Source organism: Mizuhopecten yessoensis, unplaced genomic scaffold (genome assembly GCF_002113885.1).
Source record: "Mizuhopecten yessoensis strain PY_sf001 unplaced genomic scaffold, ASM211388v2 scaffold213, whole genome shotgun sequence".
Classification (NCBI taxonomy): Eukaryota; Metazoa; Mollusca; class Bivalvia; order Pectinida; family Pectinidae; genus Mizuhopecten; species Mizuhopecten yessoensis.
Window position 1 is genome coordinate 1,763,133 of NW_018403434.1, and position 21,035 is coordinate 1,784,167.

The 21,035-nt window shown below is 36.2% G+C and overlaps 1 protein-coding gene across 2 annotated transcripts; it reads left to right on the plus strand.

Annotated features, from left to right (window-relative positions):
• Positions 1 to 1,241: 1,241 nt before the first annotated feature.
• On the plus strand, positions 1,242 to 18,176 carry LOC110441150. 2 transcript variants are annotated; one of them, XM_021484280.1, is made up of 3 exons: positions 1,242 to 1,391; positions 15,923 to 16,045; positions 16,709 to 18,176. In XM_021484280.1, the coding sequence occupies exons 2-3, from the start codon at positions 15,973 to 15,975 to the stop codon at positions 17,404 to 17,406; spliced, it is 771 nt and encodes a 256-aa protein (XP_021339955.1). In that variant the 5' UTR covers positions 1,242 to 1,391; positions 15,923 to 15,972; the 3' UTR covers positions 17,407 to 18,176. The 2 variants fall into 2 exon arrangements, with proteins under 2 accessions (XP_021339955.1, XP_021340024.1); XM_021484349.1 differs by having other exon boundaries at positions 16,712 to 18,176.
• Positions 18,177 to 21,035: the final 2,859 nt, after the last annotated feature.

Genomic DNA, 21,035 nt, shown 5'->3' on the forward strand with positions numbered 1-21,035 from the left:
TTAAGCATGTGTTAAGTCAGACCAATGTAAGCATGTGTTAAGTCAGATCATTGTAAGCACGTGTTAAGTCAGACCAATGTAAGCATATGTTAAGTCAGACCAATGTAAGCATGTGTTAAGTCAGACCAATGTAAGCATGTGTTAAGTCAGATCATTGTAAGCACGTGTTAAGTCAGACCAATGTAAGCATATGTTAAGTCAGACCAATGTAAGCATGTGTTAAGTTAGACCAATGTAAGCATGTGTTAAGTCAGACCAACGTAAGCATGTGTTAAATCAGACAAATGTAAGCATGTGTTAAGTTAGACCAATGTAAGCATGTGTTAAGTTAGACCAATGTAAGCATGTGTTAAGTTAGACCAATGCAAGCATGTGTTAAGTCAGACCAATGTAAGCATGTGTTAGGTCAAACCAATGTCAGCATGTGTTAAGTCAGACCAATGTAAGCATGTGTTAAATCAGACCAATGTAAGCATGTGTTAAGTTAGACCAATGTAAGCATGTGTTAGGTCAAACCAATGTCAGCATGTGTTAAGTTAGACCAATGTAAACATGTGTTAAGTCAGACCAATGTAAGCATATGTTAGGTCAGACCAATGTAAGCATGTGTTAAGTCAGACCAATGTAAGCATGTGTTTAGTCAGACCAATGTAAGCATGTGTTTAGTCAGACCAATGTAAGCATGTGTTTAGTCAGACCAATGTAAGCATGTGTTAGGTCAGATTTGACATTACATGGGTTATTTGATTTCAAAGCACAAAAATGAAATCTGTAGTCAAGCAGGGGCAACCCAAACAACAGGAAATGAGAAAAACATCATGATTAAAACTTGACAAGTTATGGATACAAAGTGATATTAATATATGTATAAAAAGAAAGGCATATGTACTTATATAAAGCGAAACCCATTACGGCTGTTCCACGTTGTACAGTACAAGGCCTTCCTTGGCTTGATATTCTGTTGTCGCCTACTTTAGAGGCTTGCGTTATGGTGTATTTGCTTTTGTTTTGTCGCCGTCTTGGCTCCTTTCCATTTTAATTTTGAATAATAATTTCGTTCCTTTTCTGTTAACAATTTCTTTTGCATTCCTGCATTCTCACTGACCATAAACAAATTCATGTAGAGAAGTTTGGAGTATATCAAGTATATTGATTTAAACGATTATCCCTCGCTAGACCTCTGTCATCATGGCTTGGTTCCAGTTTCACGGAACACTGCCCTGTACTATCGATCAGGTTCAGCTTCAGAGGTATATTCAATTTTAATGAATGCGTAAGGTGTGACAGAAAATGTCGGAGTTGGGCTAAAACAGAGAACAATCAAGATCCAATATTCCATAAGACTGTGAATTAACGGAAGATACTTAGAAACCTTAAAATCAACCTACCAGGTGAGTAGTAAGTTTGTGGATTTATGATGTTTAAGTCGAAAATTTGAAATACCACACATGTAAGATACACGAAAAATGCATACAGCTCGATATTTTATTCAAGATGGCGCTGGGTAAAATTTGTCTGTAGACAACCAGTTTCAAATATCATATGAACGATTTGAAATAAATCGTCTTCTCCCTTATATGTAAATATTGGGTGATTTGATTTTATCACTTATAACTAACGGTATTGATTAGTTTGTATTAAATCTTTTGGCAATTTTACGACTGTATTTGAAGTGTTGCGACGGTATGTCGTTTATGTCATGTCCAAATAAGGAAGTTTATAACGACAGGAAAACAGCGTCATATCTGATTGATGCAGACGTGTTTTATTCTGAGAAAGATTTCATATAAAGCTTACATCCCCATGAACATTTAAACGTAGTAATAACTTCAAGAGGGTTGTTTTGGTTTTAAAATATCTTCCTTATTCGTGTTGACTTGTTTATGTACATATAAAGTATTTGTTTCCTGTCATTGTTTACAAGGTCATTATTTGTACCAATTGACATTGTATCTGATTATCTGTTTCTCGTCTACCTCAGTAAGGAGACTCTCCTCATAGGCTTGTACGGCCCCGTAACATCTTCATGTTATACTGTTACATTTACAAAAGAGAGTTTTATGTAATAAGCTAACCCTAAAACAAAACTCATCATAGCAATGTGGTTGTATGCAAAAAGGAACATTTATTATTCATTGAATTGTATGTTCGATAGGATCAAAAATAAAACATTTAACGCCCTGATATAACAGTCTTACATATCATATATCTGTATTTCAATATTTTATTTATCGTTATTACTACTCACTACTCTGTATGTCCCCGTATATTAGGAACCATCACTCATTACTCTGTATATCACCGTATGATAGGAACCATCACTCACTACTCTGTATATCACCGTATGATAGGAACCATCACTCATTACTCTGTATATCCCCGTATGATAGAAAACTCACTCACTACTCTGTATGTCCCGTATAATAGGAACCATCACTCACTATTCTGTATATCCCCGTATGATAGGAACCATCACTCACTACTCTGTATGTCCCCGTATATTAGGAACCATCACTCATTACTCTGTATATCACCGTATGATAGGAACCATCACTCATTACTCTGTATATCCACGTATGATATGAACCATCACTCACTACTCTGTATATCCCCGTATAATAGGAACCATCACTCACTACTCTGTATGTCCCCGTATGATAAGAACCATCCCTCACTACTCTGTATGTCCCCGTATAATAGGAACCATCACTCACTACTCTGTATATCCCCGTATAATAGGAACCATAACTCACTACTCTGTATGTCCCTGTATAATAGAAACCTTCACTCACTACTCTGTATGTCCCCGTATAATAGAAACCATCACTCACTACTCTGTATGTCCCCGTATAATAGGAACCATCACTCACTACTCTGTATGTCCCCGTATGCTAGGAACCATCACTCACTACTCTGTATATCACCGTATGATACACTTGTATGAACTATCACTCACTACTCTGTATATCCCCGTATGATAGGAACCATCACTCACTACTCTGTATGTTCCCGTAGGATAGGAACCATCACTCACTACTCTGTATGTCTCCGTATAATAGGAACCATCACTCACTACTCTGTATATCCCCGTGCGATAGGAACCATCACTCACTACTCTGTATGTCCCCGTATGATAGGAACCATCCATCACTACTCTGTATGTCCCCGTATGATAGGAACCATCACTCACCACTCTGTATGTCCCTGTATGATAGGAACCATCACTCACTACTCTGTATGTCCCCGTATAATAGGAACCATCACTCACCACTCTGTATGTCCGTGTATGATAGGAACCATCCATCACTACTTTGTATATCCCCGTATGATATGAACCATTACTCACTACTATGTATGTCCCCGTATGATATGAACCATCACTCACTACTCTGTATATCCCCGTATGATAGGAACCATCACTCACTACTCTGTATATCCCCGTATGATAAGAACCATCACTCACTACTATGTATATCCCCGTATGGTAGGAACCATCACTCACTACTCTGTTTGTTCTGGTATGATAGGAACCATCACTCACTACTCTGTATGTCCCCGTATGCTAGGAACCATCACTCACTACTCTGTATATCCCCATATGATAGGAACCATCACTCACTACTCTGTTTGTTCTCTTATGATAGGAACCATCACTCACTACTCTGTTTGTTCTCGTATGATAGGAAACATCACTCACTACTCTGTTTGTTCTCGTATGATAGGAACCATCACTCACTTCTCTGTATATCCTCTTAAAATAGGAACAATCACTTAGTATGTTATAGGTCGTAATACAGGGGTATCGTTAACGTTGTAATGCAATAAGTTATTTAAACTTGAACACCTCTAGACATTTTTTTTCAGGTGGTATTCATTTTGCTTATAAATGTCAACTAAACGCAGTAGTATGATGATCATTAATCCTTATTTAAATACCTCAAAAGAACATATTTAGTTCAAACTCATAACATGTTCCCGATATCAATGCGATGAGGCTATTTTACTTGTATGCAGGTATATGTATCAACATATATTTATTAGGTACATTGTATGGGTGAGGTGGGTTCGTAACCACGTCCATCAGAGGCTCGTACCATATGACACCATTTCACAATAGTCGGAAATGTATGGAAAGAATAATTAGGGTTGATAACAGTAGGTCGTATCGTAAGCTTATAATTCATGAAGTGATCAATGATTCCGAAAAACTATCTGGGCATGACATTTATAATCAATACTGTAGGTTTATATCACTGTTGTCGTTCGCAACTGATAACAGCTATAACCGTATAGTTTACAATACGTCGATCATAATGCAATACATTTTATAACATAAATATCTAATGGTAACATGAACGCTACAATTACATATGCTAAACAACAATGCTCGGTGGTAGAATGCCAATGTTTGACCCTTTATCATTTCGTTTGCTCTATACTGAAAACAGGTATGTTCAAAAAGCACAATGTACAAAATATACTATATGCTGTATATTTCGTATGATCGAAAAATGTAATCAATATTGGCAAAATCAGTATACTAGCTTATTTATTTTATTGCACGAAAACACAGTGCTATAAGTCAACCATTTCAATCATTGTAACATACACAACCACATCATAGACTGGAACGACGGTAAATAAGGCGCTTACAATGAACAACAAATGCAAAGTCAGGTCACAGAACTGATGTATCCTATTCCAGATGTCAATAGTGATATTCCCTTTCACATGATTTTCTCCTTTCACAGGTAATTGAAACAGCCAGCAACTATTCGTCGTGACTGGCATTTTTCTAACAATGTGCTATTCATTTACATTTATAAACGTATATCCTTGTAAATTAAAAGAGCAATTATCTTTGCCAATTTAATTTCCATTCACCTAACTGTCATTTTATCATTTGCGTCAAAATATCACTTACTTAGGTAATTTGCAGTCGCACTACTTGTTATAACCGTATTGCGTATCATTTATCATTTTCAACTGATGGGCTTTATAGCTTAAGGTTCTAAATTAACTTAATCTTGATATGGTCTCAAAACATGTTAACCGTGTTTTCGACATCTCGTGGTCGTGGTCGTGATGATGGCGATGTTTATGGTGAAGTGACTGTAACGAGAAACGCCTATGTGTTTGCTTTCCCCCACCCCTACGTTTAAAGATATGGCGTTTTTATCTCATTGTCCGAATCTTGTATATTTGTAGATGTGTGTATAGACGCTTCAATTCATCCTGCAATTACTAGATTATCTCTACTACGTGTTAATAAACAGTATCCTTCATTATCTATCAGAATGACTGAACTCTAACGTCGTTTACAACGTGTTTATAAACAGTATCCTTCATTATCTATCAGAATGACTTAACTCTAGTTTCGTTTACAACGTGTTTATAAAAAGTGTCCTTCATTATATATCAGAATGACTAAACTTCAATTTCGTTTACAACGTGTTTATAAACAGTATCCTTCATTATCTATCAGAATGACTTAACTCTAGTTTCGTTTACAACGTGTTTATAAACAGTATTCTTCATCATCTATCAGAAAGACTAAACTTTAACTTCGTAACTACGCGCTTAGAAAAAAAGTATCCTTCATTATCTAATAGATTGACTTAACTCTAACTTATTTTACAACGTTCGTTTACTTCGTGTTTATATGGACCACTAAACTCTACCATTTTCCAAAATGGCCAATCTCATACTGCTTTTGATTTAAAGTTCAGACAGCTTTTTTGTGACAAATTCTCGGGTGAAAAAATAAACGAGGAAATTTTGTTTTTGATATATTTATCTAGATTACAATCAACGAGGTAAGCGTCTGATATTCGATACTGATCTCTCCTTTAAGATTGAGTTAAGTCGGTAAAAATGACGGACTAATATTTAAATGTGTAGGCTATTTTATCTCTATTGTATTGCACGTGAAGAAACTGTTTAGTGTTGTTTCGTGTTGTTTATCCTAGTAAATAACACATTCAATTCCATTCCCAGGTCAATTGTCATGATATAAACCATAGACAGAGAAGACAAAAATGGCTATCCCGTATTTTAATGTGCCACATATACCCTCCGAGTGTTGTTATACTACCATACTTAATTCCGTTCAAACAAAGTTTTTTCATTGTAACGCGAAACAAAGAGATCGAAGAAAAAAACCTATCCAATAATTAGATGGATGACATATACCTTATTGTGTTTTATAATAATGACTGTCATTATGTTGTCCCGTACAATATAAAGCACTAAGTAGACATTGCCCTATAGGCTCTCTATAACAGGAAAAACGCAGGCTCGTCAACATCAGCATGATTAATTTAGGGAAATCGATACCGTTCCTACCTACTGCATGTGCTTAAGCATAGCATATCCATATAACATGGTAGCAAATGAATATATGTTTATAACATGACGTATTCAACTCTCTGAAACGATCGATGGCAGTCGTTGGCACGCCCGTTTATATTGTACTCGTGAAACGTGCTATCACACCAATGCAGGTATGCTATGTTCTGCCACAAATACTATGTCAAACTCTCAGAAATGAGCGACAAAGAGCAAACGGAAATTATTCTAGGTAAAAGGCATGGCAATATTTCATATCACATATCCAGGGGGCAGATATGACAAACTCTTTCGAAAAATTACCTACCTACATACCTTACCTACCCTACCTACCTTACCTACCTTACATACCTACCTTACCTATCTGCCTACCTACCTTACCTATCTACCTTACCTACCTTACCTACCTACCTTACCTACAGTACCTTACCTACATACCTTACCTACCCTACCTACTCTACCTACCTTACCTACCTCACCTTCCTACCTACCTATCTACCTACCTACCTATCTTACCTACCTTACCTACCTACCTACCTTATCTACCTTTCCTACCTTACCTACCTTACCTGTATCCTTCATTATCTTACCTGTTTATAAACAGTATCCTTCATTATCTCTTACAAACATACCATTCTACCTACCTACCTACCTACCTACCTCCCTACCTTACCTACCTACCTACCTACCTTCCCTACCTACCTACCTACCTACCTACCTACCTTATCTAGCTTACCTACATTTATACCTTACATACCTACCTTACATACCTACCTACCTACCTACCTTACCTACCTACCTACCTACCTACCTACCTTATCTAGCTTACCTACATTTATACCTTACATACCTACCTTACATCCCTACCTACCTACCTACCTTACCTACCTACCTACCTCCCTTACCTACCTACCTACCTACCTACCTACCTACCTACCTCCCTTATCTAGCTTACCTACATTTATACCTTACATACCTACCTTACATCCCTCCCTACCTCCCTACCTTACCTACCTACCTACCTACCTTCCTACCTACCTTACCTACCTACCTACCTACCTCCCTACCTACCTTATCTAGCTTACCTACCTACCTTACATACCTACCTTCCCTATCTGCCTACCTACCTACCTTACCTACCTACCTTACATACCTTACCTATCTGCCTACCTACCTACCTTATCTAGCTTACCTACCTACCTTACATACCTACCTTACCTATCTGCCTACCTACCTACCTACCTACCTTACCTACCTACCTACCTACCTACCTACCTACCTTACCTACCTACCTACCTACCTTACCTACCTACCTACCTTACCTACCTACCTACCTATCTGCCTACCTACCTACCTACCTTACCAACCTACTTTACCTACCTACCTACCTTACCTACCTTACCTACCTACCTTACCTACCTTACCTATCTGCCTACCTACCTACCTTCCCTACCTACCTACCTACCTTACCTACCTCCCTACCTACCTTACCTACCTACCTACCTTCCCTCCCTACCTACCTACCTTACCTACCTACCTTACCTACCTTACCTACATACCTTACCTACCTTACCTACCTACCTTACCTCCCTTACCTACCTTACCAGTGTATCTGCCTACCTACCTACCTTACCTACCTACCTAACCTATCTACCTTACCTACCTTACATACATGTACATCCCTTACCTATCTGCCTACCTACCTACCTTCCCTACCTACCTACCTTCCCTCCCTACCTACCTATCTGCCTACCTACCTTCCTACCTTACCAACCTACCTTACCTACCTCCCTACCTACCTTACCTACCTACCTTACATACCTCCCTTACATACCTACCTACCTACCTTACCTACCTCCCTACCTACCTACCTACCTACCTCCCTTACCTACCTACCTTACCTATCTACCTTACCTACCTTACATACATGTACATCCCTTACCTATCTGCCTACCTACCTACCTTCCCTACCTACCTACCTTACCTACCTACCTCCCTTACCTACCTACCTTACCTATCTACCTTACCTACCTTACATACATGTACATACCTTACCTATCTGCCTACCTACCTACCTTACCTACCTACCTACTAACCTACCTCACCTACCTACTAACCGACCTTACCTACCTACCTTACCTACCTTACCTATCTACCTACCTACCTTACCTACCTTACCAGTGTATCTGCCTACACGACACGAAGGTGACATGCTGGAAATGTTAAAAGCAAATCAAGCCAATGGGCGAATTCAAGTTTATCAAACGAAGATTTTTATACTTATTTTAAAAATCTAACAATGAGTAATAATAGTGATGAAGATGGCAGCGAACCTAATATCGACGAGGCCATCTACGATGAATTAGACAAAGATATTGATAAAGATTAAATATTAAAAGTCATAAACAATCTAAAAAAAAAAAAAAAGTTGCAGTGAGGATTTAATAATCAATGAAATTTTTATTAAAGGAAAAGATATGTTGTTGCCTTGTATGGAAAAATTGTTCAATGTGATTTTTAAGTCTGGGCATTTCCCAGAAGCATGGTGCAAAGCTTGTATTGTTCCAATTCACAAAAAGGGCAACTTAAATGACACCAATAATTATCGTGGCATTTCGTTAGTTAGTTGTTTTGGAAAAGTTTTTACGGGCGTTTTAAATACCAGAATATTAAATTGGGAAAAAAAGTATGGTATTCTAACTGACGCACAGTTTGGTTTCAGACCTGGAATGTCAACCACTGACGCCATTTTTGTTTTAACAACCCTTATAAATAAGTCCCTAAAAAAGAAAAAGCGTTTGTACTGCTGTTTTGTAGACTTTAAAAAAGCTTTTGATTTTGTTAATAGAAGCAAGTTATGGTGTAAAATGATCAATTGTGGTATCAGAGGTAAATTCCTTCAAATTTTGATTGACCTATATAATAATGTTAAATCATGTGTAAAGTATAATGGAGTCCTAAGTGATAGTTTTTGCAACAAGATTGGACTTTTACAGGGCGAAGTACTGTCACCAGTTTTATTTTCCTTATATGTTAATGATTTTGAGATCAATTTCATAAAAGACAATTGTCCAAGTGTAGAACTGCAACTTATAAACCTATTTTTGATAATGTATGCAGATGACATGGTGCTGCTATCAGAAACACCAGAAGGTCTCCAATCTATGCTGGACTCCCTACAGGATTATTGTAACACATGGGATCTGGAAGTCAACATATCTAAAACCAAAATAGTTGTTTTTAGAAATGGTGGTAACTTACGAAATAATGAAACGTGGTCTTATAAAGATACAAACATTGATATCGTGGATGAATTCAAATATCTAGGTATGCTTTTTCATTATAATGGAAAATTTCTTAAAACACAGAAGCATGTGGCTGATCAAGGAAGAAAGGCACTGTTCGCCTTAGCATCTTCGTTACGCAATTATTGTTTTAATACTGAAACTCAGTGTACTATTTTTGATTCTTATGTAAACAGTATTTTGTGCTATGCCTCAGAAATCTGGGGATTTCACAAAGCACCTGATGTAAATAAAGTTCATTTAAATTTTTGTAAAAAAATTCTAGGAGTCAGACAATGCACTAATAATGATCTGGTTTATTGTGAACTTGGTAGATTCCCCCATATAGTCCAAAGGAAACTGGGGATTTTTAAATACTGGTTAATAATGAAATGTAGCGATAACTGTATATTAAAAGCTTGCTATGACGAGCGTATAAGTGGTAATGATGACTGGTTAATTAATATTAGGCAAGAATTAGCTAGTATGGGTTTGGAGTATATCTTTGAGGAAAACTTACCTATTAATATTGCGGCAAAGATTATAGAACAAAGATTGCTCGATGTTTCACGACAAAGTATGTTAACAAATATTTCAAATTCTTCAAAGGGGTATTTATATCAACACCTGATAGACAATGTCGACTTACAGTTTTATTTGCGTAAGCCAATCCAATCAAAATTCAAGCGTCAAATTACTTGCTATAGACTGTCCTCTCACAGTTTAAATATTGAGGTCGGGAGGCGGAATAATATAAACCGTCATAATCGACTGTGTACTAGATGTAATTTAGGCGACATTGAAGATGAGTTTCATTTTATTCTCAAATGTCCATTTTATGAAAATCTAAGGTTACAGTACATAAAGAAATATTATCATTTAAGTCCGAGTGTGTTTAAGCTAACTCAACTATTAAGTACCAATAATGTAAAGGAACTTTTTAATCTTGGAAAATATTTAAATTTGGCAACAAGTGTACGTAAAGAGTCACTCTCCCCTTAACATATATCCATATGTAATTATTCTGTATTATATTGCATAACATGTTGTACTTATCTTGTAATATATGTATTATACCCATGAGTCAGTTGACTCGAGGTTAATAAAATAAAAAAATAAAAAACCTACCTACCTTGCCTACCTATACCTATATACCTACATTACCTACCTTACCTACCTATCTAACTATCTACTTACCTACCTAACTTGCTGTTTTGAAACAGGCGATAACCAACGAAATGTGTGATGATGTACCACCCTCCTGGTAATATGCTTATCATTTTCAACTTTTATTTTGAAGAATAAATATTACTTAGAAGTCATTTAAATCGTTTCGTTGTACAAACTTTCGTGGATACCTCATACAAAAAAGTATTAGTCAAATATATTAATCAAATCAGTTGTATCGTGGTGTTTTGAATAGTAACCTGCTATCAGAAGACACTTACCCTTCCGGAACAATTAACCTTATACTTCATAAACTTTCCTCCTAGATTTATCGATTTTAAAATCGAATTTCAATTCGGTTAACAAATCTGTGTTCTGTGTTACTATTTGACTGCATCTGTTTCTAGGCGTTTGTAGTTGTACACATTTGTGAAGAGACCCAGTGTCAAGTTGAAATCGTATACAACAAGTATATCGTTGTCTTAATGCCCTAGATACACTATGTCGTAGTTACCGTAGCGGGCATTATTGTTATGTCTGCGTATCAGCGTTGGAACTTGGTTGTATACCTCTCTGTGTAGTATTGATATATATATTTAAATAGAAACCTAACATAAGTATATCTAAGATGAAGTCATACAACGTACATCATAGCGTTCCATGCAAGGACAAGCTCAAAATTGACAACGAAGGGAAAAATCAACAAACAATACCAAATACCATATATTTATAAGGAGGTTTACTACTGTACGAAGAGGTTGTTTATGATAAAACTGTTGCAATATTATTTGCCCCTTTTTGAAACATGCTGTTCATGTAAATCAAAAATAGGAATAATTTATACATGTCATTATTCACCATTGTAATGTCCTCTGGCCCAGGGACAAATCAATACTGCCATAATGGAATATAGATTATTCCTGGTGTATGTAAATAGTCACTGTAGCACTACAGGGTGAACTGCTGGGAATATAATTTTTAGAATATAAAATGATGATCTGTGCTTCAAGGCGAATGCAAATACTTATTGTGTGTATAACCTTGACGGTAGGAGTCTCGTCCTTGTGTAGTATATAACGTAGGTAACTAATGTAAACTCACCCAGTTGTCATACCCTATACTTTTTGACAGCGTTGGCTAAAAGTAACCAGTACTTCTCTGCAATGCAAAACATTAACGGTATTAACGCACCTCTTCTTTCTTGTTCAACACCTATTAAGACCAATTTGGATTTTTAAATGTTTTGCCGATGAGTCTTAGACGGACGCAGCATCTGAATGATGCAGAGTCATTCATTTTTGGCATACTCTATCTATTACCATACTGTAACAGGTGCAATCACTCGTGTATGTTGTCGTCCGTCCAGTCACAACAGTAAGCTCACCAGGATGGCACAACAATCGTCCTAGCATTCACTAGTGGCCACAAGGACGGCACAAATATCGTCCTATCGCTCACTCGGGGCCACAAGGACGGCACAAATATCGTCCTATCGCTCACTAGTGGCCTCAAGGTTGACATAAATATCGTCCTAGCGTCCAGGATGGCACAAATATCGTCCTATCGCTCACTAGTGGTCTCAATGTTGACACAAATATCGTCCTATCGCTCACTAGTGGTCTCAAGGCTGACACAAATATCGTCCTATCGCTCACTAGTGGTCTCAAGGCTGACACAAATATCGTCCTATCGCTCACTAGTGGCCTCAAGGTTGACATAAATATCGTCCTAGCGTCCAGGATGGCACAAATATCGTCCTATCGCTCCCTAGGGGCCACACGGACAGCACAAATATCGTCCTATCGCTCACTAGTGGCCTCAAGGTTGACATAAATATCGTCCTAGCGTCCAGGATGGCACAAATATCGTCCTATCGCTCACTAGGGGCCACACGGACGGCACAAATATCGTCCTATCGCTCACTAGTGGTCTCAATGTTGACACAAATATCGTCCTATCGCTCACTAGTGGGCTCAAGGTTGACACAAATATCGTTCTATCGCTCACTAGTGGTCTCAAGGTTGACACAAATATCTTTCTATCGCTCACTAGTGGTCTCAAGGTTGACACAAATATCGTCCTAGCGCTCACTAGCGGTAACCAGGATGACACGAGTATCGTCATAGTGCTCACTTTTGGTCACCAGGACGGAACAAATATCGTCCTAGTGCTCATTAGTGGTCACCATGATGACACAAGTATCGTCAAATGGCCACAATCGGTCAGGCAATAGTTAAAGCAGAACAGAAAGTGGGGCCGTCATTATGGTCACACTCTAAAGCGTATTAATGTTAACTCAACGAAGCTGTCCTTTCTTTGTCGCCATACCCATCAACAAGAAATTGTTCAAAAATTAACATTATTCTTTTTCAAGAGGAGGCCATCTCCCCCCCCCACCCCACCCCCCCAAACAACCCAAAGTTATCCAAAGTTTTTTCAAGAAGAGGACATCCTCAACGAAGCTGTACATGTCCTTTCTTTGTCGCCATACCCATCAGCATCAACAAGATTGTTTTCAAAAAATAGCANCCCACCTCCCACCCCCCAAACAACCCAAATTTATTCATCATGCAGCTTAAATTGGTGCCTAGCCTTTCCAAGATATGACTATCCACCCTGGAGTTTTTTTACATTAACTTTAATTCGTTCTTTTTTTCTTTTTATCATTATATTCGAACAGAAACTGGATGAAAATGTCAGGTGAACAGACGTTAGTTTGTCATGCTTTTAACAACAGTTTCCGGACGAGTAAATTGGAAACCGATGTTCCGATAACTACGTTACATAGCGTATTACTTAACTAACGACATAAAAGGGTTATATAGAGTGAGGAGTTACCCACTCTCTACAGCTTTATGCCAAACACTGCAGCACAAGGGTTCGCTCATACCAAATACAACAGGTATTGATTCAAATACTCACAACCACTGGACTTTTGTTCGCTCATACTAATAAAGTAAACATATCAAAAATGCCATTTTGTTGTTAAGTAACAAATGGGGCGTTAGTTCTTCTTGCCGATAAAATATAATCAATAATTTGATTGTATACAGTATATTACACTGATCAACGTCCTATCATGAACACTTTGTGAGGGGTGGTTACAATAACCTGGATAAAAATTCTTTAAAATGGGTGTAGTGGAATTTTAAGGGTTCATAAACATATTTGTGATAAAATGATAGACATGAGCATTATGTTTATAACTGTCGTTTTAAAGGCCTCGCAGTTTTATTAAATATACGCATGGGTTGTACAGTAAAATATAAAGTGATATTGCAGACAGCTGATTTTTACAGTAAAATAGCAAATGATATTTCGGACAGCTGGTTTGGAAGACATGTCTAGATGTACTATATTGGAAATGTATTCAGGCTTCAGTGATATGTTACATCTTCTTTTAAAAGGTATGGGTTATTATACTATTGTCACACGATAGCCCCGTAACAATATATCACCTGTGTGTACCATAAGGATACAACCGTTGACACTGTTTGCTGACGTATCTTCATGATTGGTTTAAATTTCAATCGTTCAGAACAACTATATAATTAACTATAGGCTTTAGTATTAAAGATATGTTTCAACTTCTTTTTCACACTATACATGTGGGTATTTTATCGAAATATCGAAATGTCACCCACATGTTACGACATGGGAATATTTGAAAATTGCATTTCGAAGAGCATTGATAGGAAGCAGTATGGATATTTACCATTTTCAGGGTTTTTTTCTGTCTTTATTTCTTCTTCTACATTTACTCATTAGCATATCCTATCGACCATACATTAAAGTGTCCAGTTGTATAACTATGTACCTGTAAATCGATATCAGCTCTAATGACGATATTGACACAAATGTAGACCTTGGTGAGTCTTTTGTTAGAATTTAAACTTATCACCTCCAGGTTTTATACATAAAACACACATGTCCTGGGATTTTATTGGATAATTTGTGGACGCGGGTATTGCTACCTACATATTCACATCAATATAATGCAAAATACAACGTGGTTAACACATTTTAGTATAATTTTTAGAAGCTGTATAATCGTATTTCAAATGAATATCTGTCCAGAATTCATCCAGGTTTTTCTCAAAATCGAATACTGTACGAGACGATAACATTTCTTTGGGGAACCTCTACCAGAGATCAGTAATTCTTTGCGTACACAAATGCTTTCTAAAATTTAATTTTTGAGTCTCCTCGTGTTTTAGAGATTTAGATTCATCAAATTTAGTAGAATTAAAAAAAAATTGCTGCTTTCAGATAGTTTTCCAAAAACATATTTATATTTCTACTGCAACTCAACTTAGTTTGAGGGTAATTGTTCCAGAAAATTAGCAGTTTGACATAGGAATATGTCAGCAAATTTGTGCGGGAAGCAGTTTCTTTTATACGTTTGCTTCTTATTGAAATAAACATGAATGTAGATGTTATAGTGTTTTAATGTTTTAATCAATATAGCGCAGTTATTAATCTTACTGGGACGATACCATTACGTGAGTGATGACGTCACACACATTGACACCTTCCATGGTATTGAATTTGCACAAAGCCGATATTTTAGAAATGATTACCAAGTTATCAAACTGCATCGAATGTAGATCTCAACGGAACGATATTTTCTTTTTGTAAGTACTTTTCAAATAATGTTATTTTGAACGCTGGCTCAACTTAGACTTAGACTAATACATTTTAACATATCCGCTTCCAGGAGTATCAAGTAATTGTTTAAGACCGTAAATCATAGTACATATCAATAAGTAGACACTCCCTTTATACGACGTTTGAACAGCGCTTTGAGATGAGGTACATTTAAAAACTTATCAAATATTTGAACATCCATTCGTACATATCAGTACCTTGACAGCCATGAAGCGTTTTGATTTGTCATTGTTAGTGATAGTGTAAAAAAACCTCTATTTTCGTTTTGTATGTCATCGGTTTTTAGACACACTTGCGTGTTACGTTGTCTCCTTCTACACTGTTTGGCTTCGTATTACATCTAGGTGCTGAATGCTGGTAAATCCTAAAGTCAGTAGTTAATATCGATTAACAATAACGGATCCAAAATGGCAATATATCTATCCGTGTCATTAACATATTGTTTTGTTTTCCAGGCAGTCTTATCTGAAACTACGTACAAACGTTGACAGGAGAGCAATACGGCATGATGGCGAGAATAGCCAACTGTATTTTGGTATGTGGACTTGGACTCGGGACGGTCATTACAGCCTATGCCGGTAAGTTGTATTTTCGTTTTCAGTTGTCACCGAAATCATTTTTATGTAATAAGCCCGTCCATTAGGATTCATAATGCAACAACGTTGTTCTATATACCTTTATTAAAATATTTACAGTTTATTTGAGAGCTAATCTGAAAACATCAGGATGATTCCGGAACGACAGTAGAGTTTTTCCTGTGCTAGATTAGTTTTGGTTCAAATTTCAATGGAACTGATATAAACGTTTAATATTTTAATTGGCCGTCATCACGACCTAATGGCTACAACTAAAGTTATGTGGGGAGTACCTTAAATAAGCTTCAGCTCTGTACATCTACGTTTTAATTTGCATAAATCATTGATGCATGTTGACGTGTGTGTTTATATTGATTTAATATTTTACCTTGAACATTTTTATTTATGGTAATTGATTACACAACACGTAATTAGAAATACATTATTTCTCAGTATTTTAAACATGTTGTCGTTAATCAATACTCACTTGCTGTCTCATTTCATCTCCGGTTAACTCGATCGAGGCGCCAACTCTCCCTAAACTCAATCTTTCCCTGCATTAACGATTTAATCTATATATTGTAATTTGAACACGCTATCATTCGACTTTTAGTTAAGAAGATTAAGCCATGAGAACATTTGCGTTGAACCATTATTTGTTTACAGTAGATACTCCCGGAGGCAGCTTCAGCGGACGGAAGCTACTGAACAGTACGGAACCGGCAGCTGATAAAAGTGTTTGGCAACAAATCGAGGAGTTCTACGATGACAAGAACAACTTCGCCATGTACTTGGTACTGCCACTCCTGGTTTTTGTGTACGGAGGCTGTAGTCTCATCTACTGCATTGCAAAGTGCCGAAAACATCTGAAAAAGAAAAAGCGCAAGGAAATGTCTAAATTTGACCGGCAAAACATTGACGATGATGGTCCTATGACTGAACGTAACGAGCGTGAAGAACCAAGGCAGGAACGACGGGGAACAAAACAAACTTCCGCTTCTGACGTCAGAGTAGCAGTAGACAGGGAGAACACCAGCACCCCTCTGCCTTGGCAGGTCCCCGATGACACGGAGAGCCTGTATCCACAGAAGAACGCGCCACGAAAGGCTGAACCGCCACGGGAACCTGCATACAACCACCAAAGTCCCCCACCGCCATACGACCACTACCCCGCCAAGCCAGCGATGAACCGACCAATGGTGAACACTGTCTCTAACCCCGGAAATGACCACCGGAACAGGAACGCTATGGAATCTTACGCTATGGCGAAACAGGCTGCAGAACTGCTGAGACAAGAGGATCACTACCGACCAGGAGAAGGTGGCTACAAGAAGGCAAAGAGGCTCGTGTTCGTGGCTGATTGAGAATACTACAATACTTGGCTTGTCTTGTCTTACGGTATATACAATTCAGTCTTTCTACAAAAAAAATCGAAACAGGAAATAAAGTTTATAAAAATTCTGAAGCAGCGATGTTTATAATATTGACAATGTTTTTTAATTTATAAGTTAGACTCAAAAGTAATAGTGTTTTCTTAGAATTCGATGTTCGTATCGGTGAGGTACGAAAATATTGGAACATTATTAGTTAAATCGACCTTACGTATGTAACTATTTGCCATTTTTGTTTAAAATTAGACGAACTAGAACAATAATTACCTATTTAAATGCAACGCTATCAAAGGCAAACCTGGAAAGCATAACATGTTGTTGTTGTTGACCAAACCTTAAGTCAATAGAGTATACCCTCGTCATTCTTTTTGATTTTACATTAGAAAGAAGGTAACAATGGAATTGGAAAGAACCTAAATAAATACTAATTATTCTGAATTATTATAAAGATGGTTAGCAATGGAGATTACTTGAAACAAAAACGTATTTGAATTAGGGAGTTCGTTTATCTTATCAAAATCTGTTAGAATCAGAATTTAAAATTCGGTTTGAAAAATCTTTTAGGATATTTCGAAGTTTGATTAATTGGAGAGGATTATATGGGTAGATTATCAGTGCGACCGCAGTTGATTCAAATTAGAGTTTTTCTGATAAAAGAGAACATCGCACTACCAAACATCGAAATAATTTGGTTAACTAGAAAGAAATTTGCATTTTATTTCAAAGACGGATCGAAGAGGNGGGGGGATGTAACTGGTAAAAGAATAACCAAAGGAGGGAACGGGAAGAAAGGAGCATTCGAAACCATCTAAGAAAAGCCAAGGATAAATAATTGTACCTTTCAATCAGTCAACATTTAATCTGCTCTGATTGTATTGCAGTAAACATTGAAAGAGGTTAAGTATCAAAAAGAGATTTAGTTAATGTAAAAAAGGAAAGATGTCAATTTACGTGTTATCATGATTTGAATCTATTGTTAACTGATACGCTGTAATAACTGTACATATGTAAAGTTTATTATAGTCCCCAGTCCCAGTACAGTTTACGTTAGTATCTTATAGTCCCCAATGTTTAGTCCCAGTACAGTTTACGTTAGTATCTTATAGTCCCCGCTGTTTAGTCCCAGTACAGTGCACGTTCACTCGAATGTTAAAGGATCAAGGATCCCTGTCCCTGCAGGCGAAACAATAAAACATGTAACTGTAGTTTTTTTTAACCATGCAGTAACCTCCCTCTTAAATTTGTTTTTTTAACTGTAGTGCAACTTTGCAAGGTACTACAGTTAACCCGTAGTTAAGTTGTTTCAGTATATTGTTTTGTGAACCTGGTTGTGCATGTTTATAGTCTTCAATGTATGGTAACAGTTTGACAGAGGTACAGGGATCCTTAATAACTATGTAAATAAGCTACACATAATTGTTATATATACAGGGACAAACGTATATGATAGTTATATTAAGAGATGTAGTGAATTATATAGTTTATTTGTGGTATGCTTTATTTCAATATTAACCTCTGATTGTTTGTAATATGTACGTATAACCACAGACGTGTATACTATATGTGATGCTAGTTTGAGTAACATGGTGTCATTAGTAAGTAAATGCTATGAATTTTATTAAACAAAACTTTTATACGCATGTGAAAATATAAGTGAAAATATGCTTTTAACTGGTATTAATTATCAAATGTTTTGATATATGATTTTTTCCGAATTTTACAAAATAATTTGGTATATTACCTTTTCTGAAAAGCATTCTAAAAACAAGTTTCTTCAACCACATGTACTTGCACTTTGAAATGAACTGATTTTATTTTAATTGGGTCTGGTAGTATATTTTTTACCATGTCGACAAAACTATTTTCTAAATGCACTTGTTGAATATAACATGTACTTTTCATAGTACATAGCTTTTTTTCCGTAAAATAGTAAAACGAACATGAACGTGTGGAGCTCAAATACCTGGCCTATTATGTGTTTGGTAACATTTGATAAACTTAAAAAGTATTTTGAACAGGAAAACGTAACAGTCCTCAAGCTCAATCTACTGGCAAAGACATTTCGTCAAAACTTAAAAGTGCACTCATGTTGTTCAGAGACAATTAGTATATACTAAAATGTGTTTATTTAACTAAACAAGACAAATTGATGGAATATTAGTAAGTTATTATTGATTAAATATTTATACTTAGACTCAAATGAAACAGTATTCAATAGATTGACATTATCAGGATATATTTCTTACTTTCAAATAGCTGTCAAATTAGTGCCTTTTAAAACACTAATTGAAGATTGAACATTATCTCACATTGCACGTAGGTGAAATATATTAGATCGACTTTTCACATGAACACAGCCTGCAGCCGTAGTAGGAAACAGTATACTAGTAATACATTTATACAATATATCTTAAGTGCATTGCTTATGCTCAAACAATTCTAACTTTTATATAAATGTGGATATATATTTTTGTCATTAGTTTATATTCTATAACTAGATTTACTATATTGCTTGTATTATAAAAAAGCGTATTGTGATACTGTGTAAGGGATCTGCTTTTGTAAATGTCAATAGAGAAACATACAGAGATTAAACATATTTAAGCTCCTGTTTTTTGTATTAACATGTTACCTTACAAGCGTGTTTTCTATCATTTAATCTTGAAAGCAATATTTAAGATGTTTGATATTTTTATTAATATATGTTATATTATTTCTAGGGTTTAAGGGTATAATAGAAAAAATATTTTCATCCGTCCATTACCTTGATAAGTTCTGTCTTACATCAATTTTATTGATAAGTTTTCTTTGGATTTTTCTTATATTTAAGAAATAATGTTGTAAATATGTTTATATAAACAATGATAGCATGTGTCCGTCCAAGTTCATGAAACTTACTGTTGAATTTATTGATTGATTTTCGATATTGCTAAGCATCTTTTGGAATTATTATAAATGGACCAAAGACAAAATCTGTGTTATTCAAGTTGTTAAATTGTACTATTCACGTACAGATAAAAGTATACTCATTTTCAGAAAAAAAAAACTATTTTGGTTTGTTAAATCTAATTGTGTAAACTCTATATCTGACGGATATGCGTACTGTTTAGACCATTAACCAGTTTCAAAATGAATCTTTCCAACATTGAATATCAGACATTTTCACCTTTAAACAATGAATAAGAATACAACATCTAAATAAGATCAGCAGATAAAGGTATTGGCCTTCATTTTGACGGCGCATACGGTTGGCAACGAACATACTCTAGGGTGCGCGTTAGGTCAATCCTTACATTTATTGTCTGAAATGATGCATGTTGTATGTGGGAACTAATCACGACACAAATGTTATACTTATATTTCTTTTTCGAAAAAATTAGTAACAAAAACTAATCGAATTTCACCATGAAATGCCAACACTGCAATACAATAGTTGTAGCTCTGTTCAACACCAAGATATGGGAGTAATACAACTGGACGATTCTACTATTAGAATTTGATATCTGGACCTGTTAAATAGTAAATTATATCTGCTGACGTTAATCTGTTATTTTTAGGTGTAGTTTTGAAAATAAAGTTTTCTTTTTACATTTAAGGAGTTT

What these genes read in the sequence shown, in the direction of transcription:
- LOC110441150 (XM_021484280.1), top strand. Translation starts at nt 15,973, where the DNA reads ATGATGGCGAGAATAGCCAACTGTATTTTGGTATGTGGACTTGGACTC. An exon ending in GGTCATTACAGCCTATGCCG is followed by an intron (nt 16,046 to 16,708) that starts GTAAGTTGTATT and finishes ATTTGTTTACAG; the next exon opens with TAGATACTCCCGGAGGCAGC.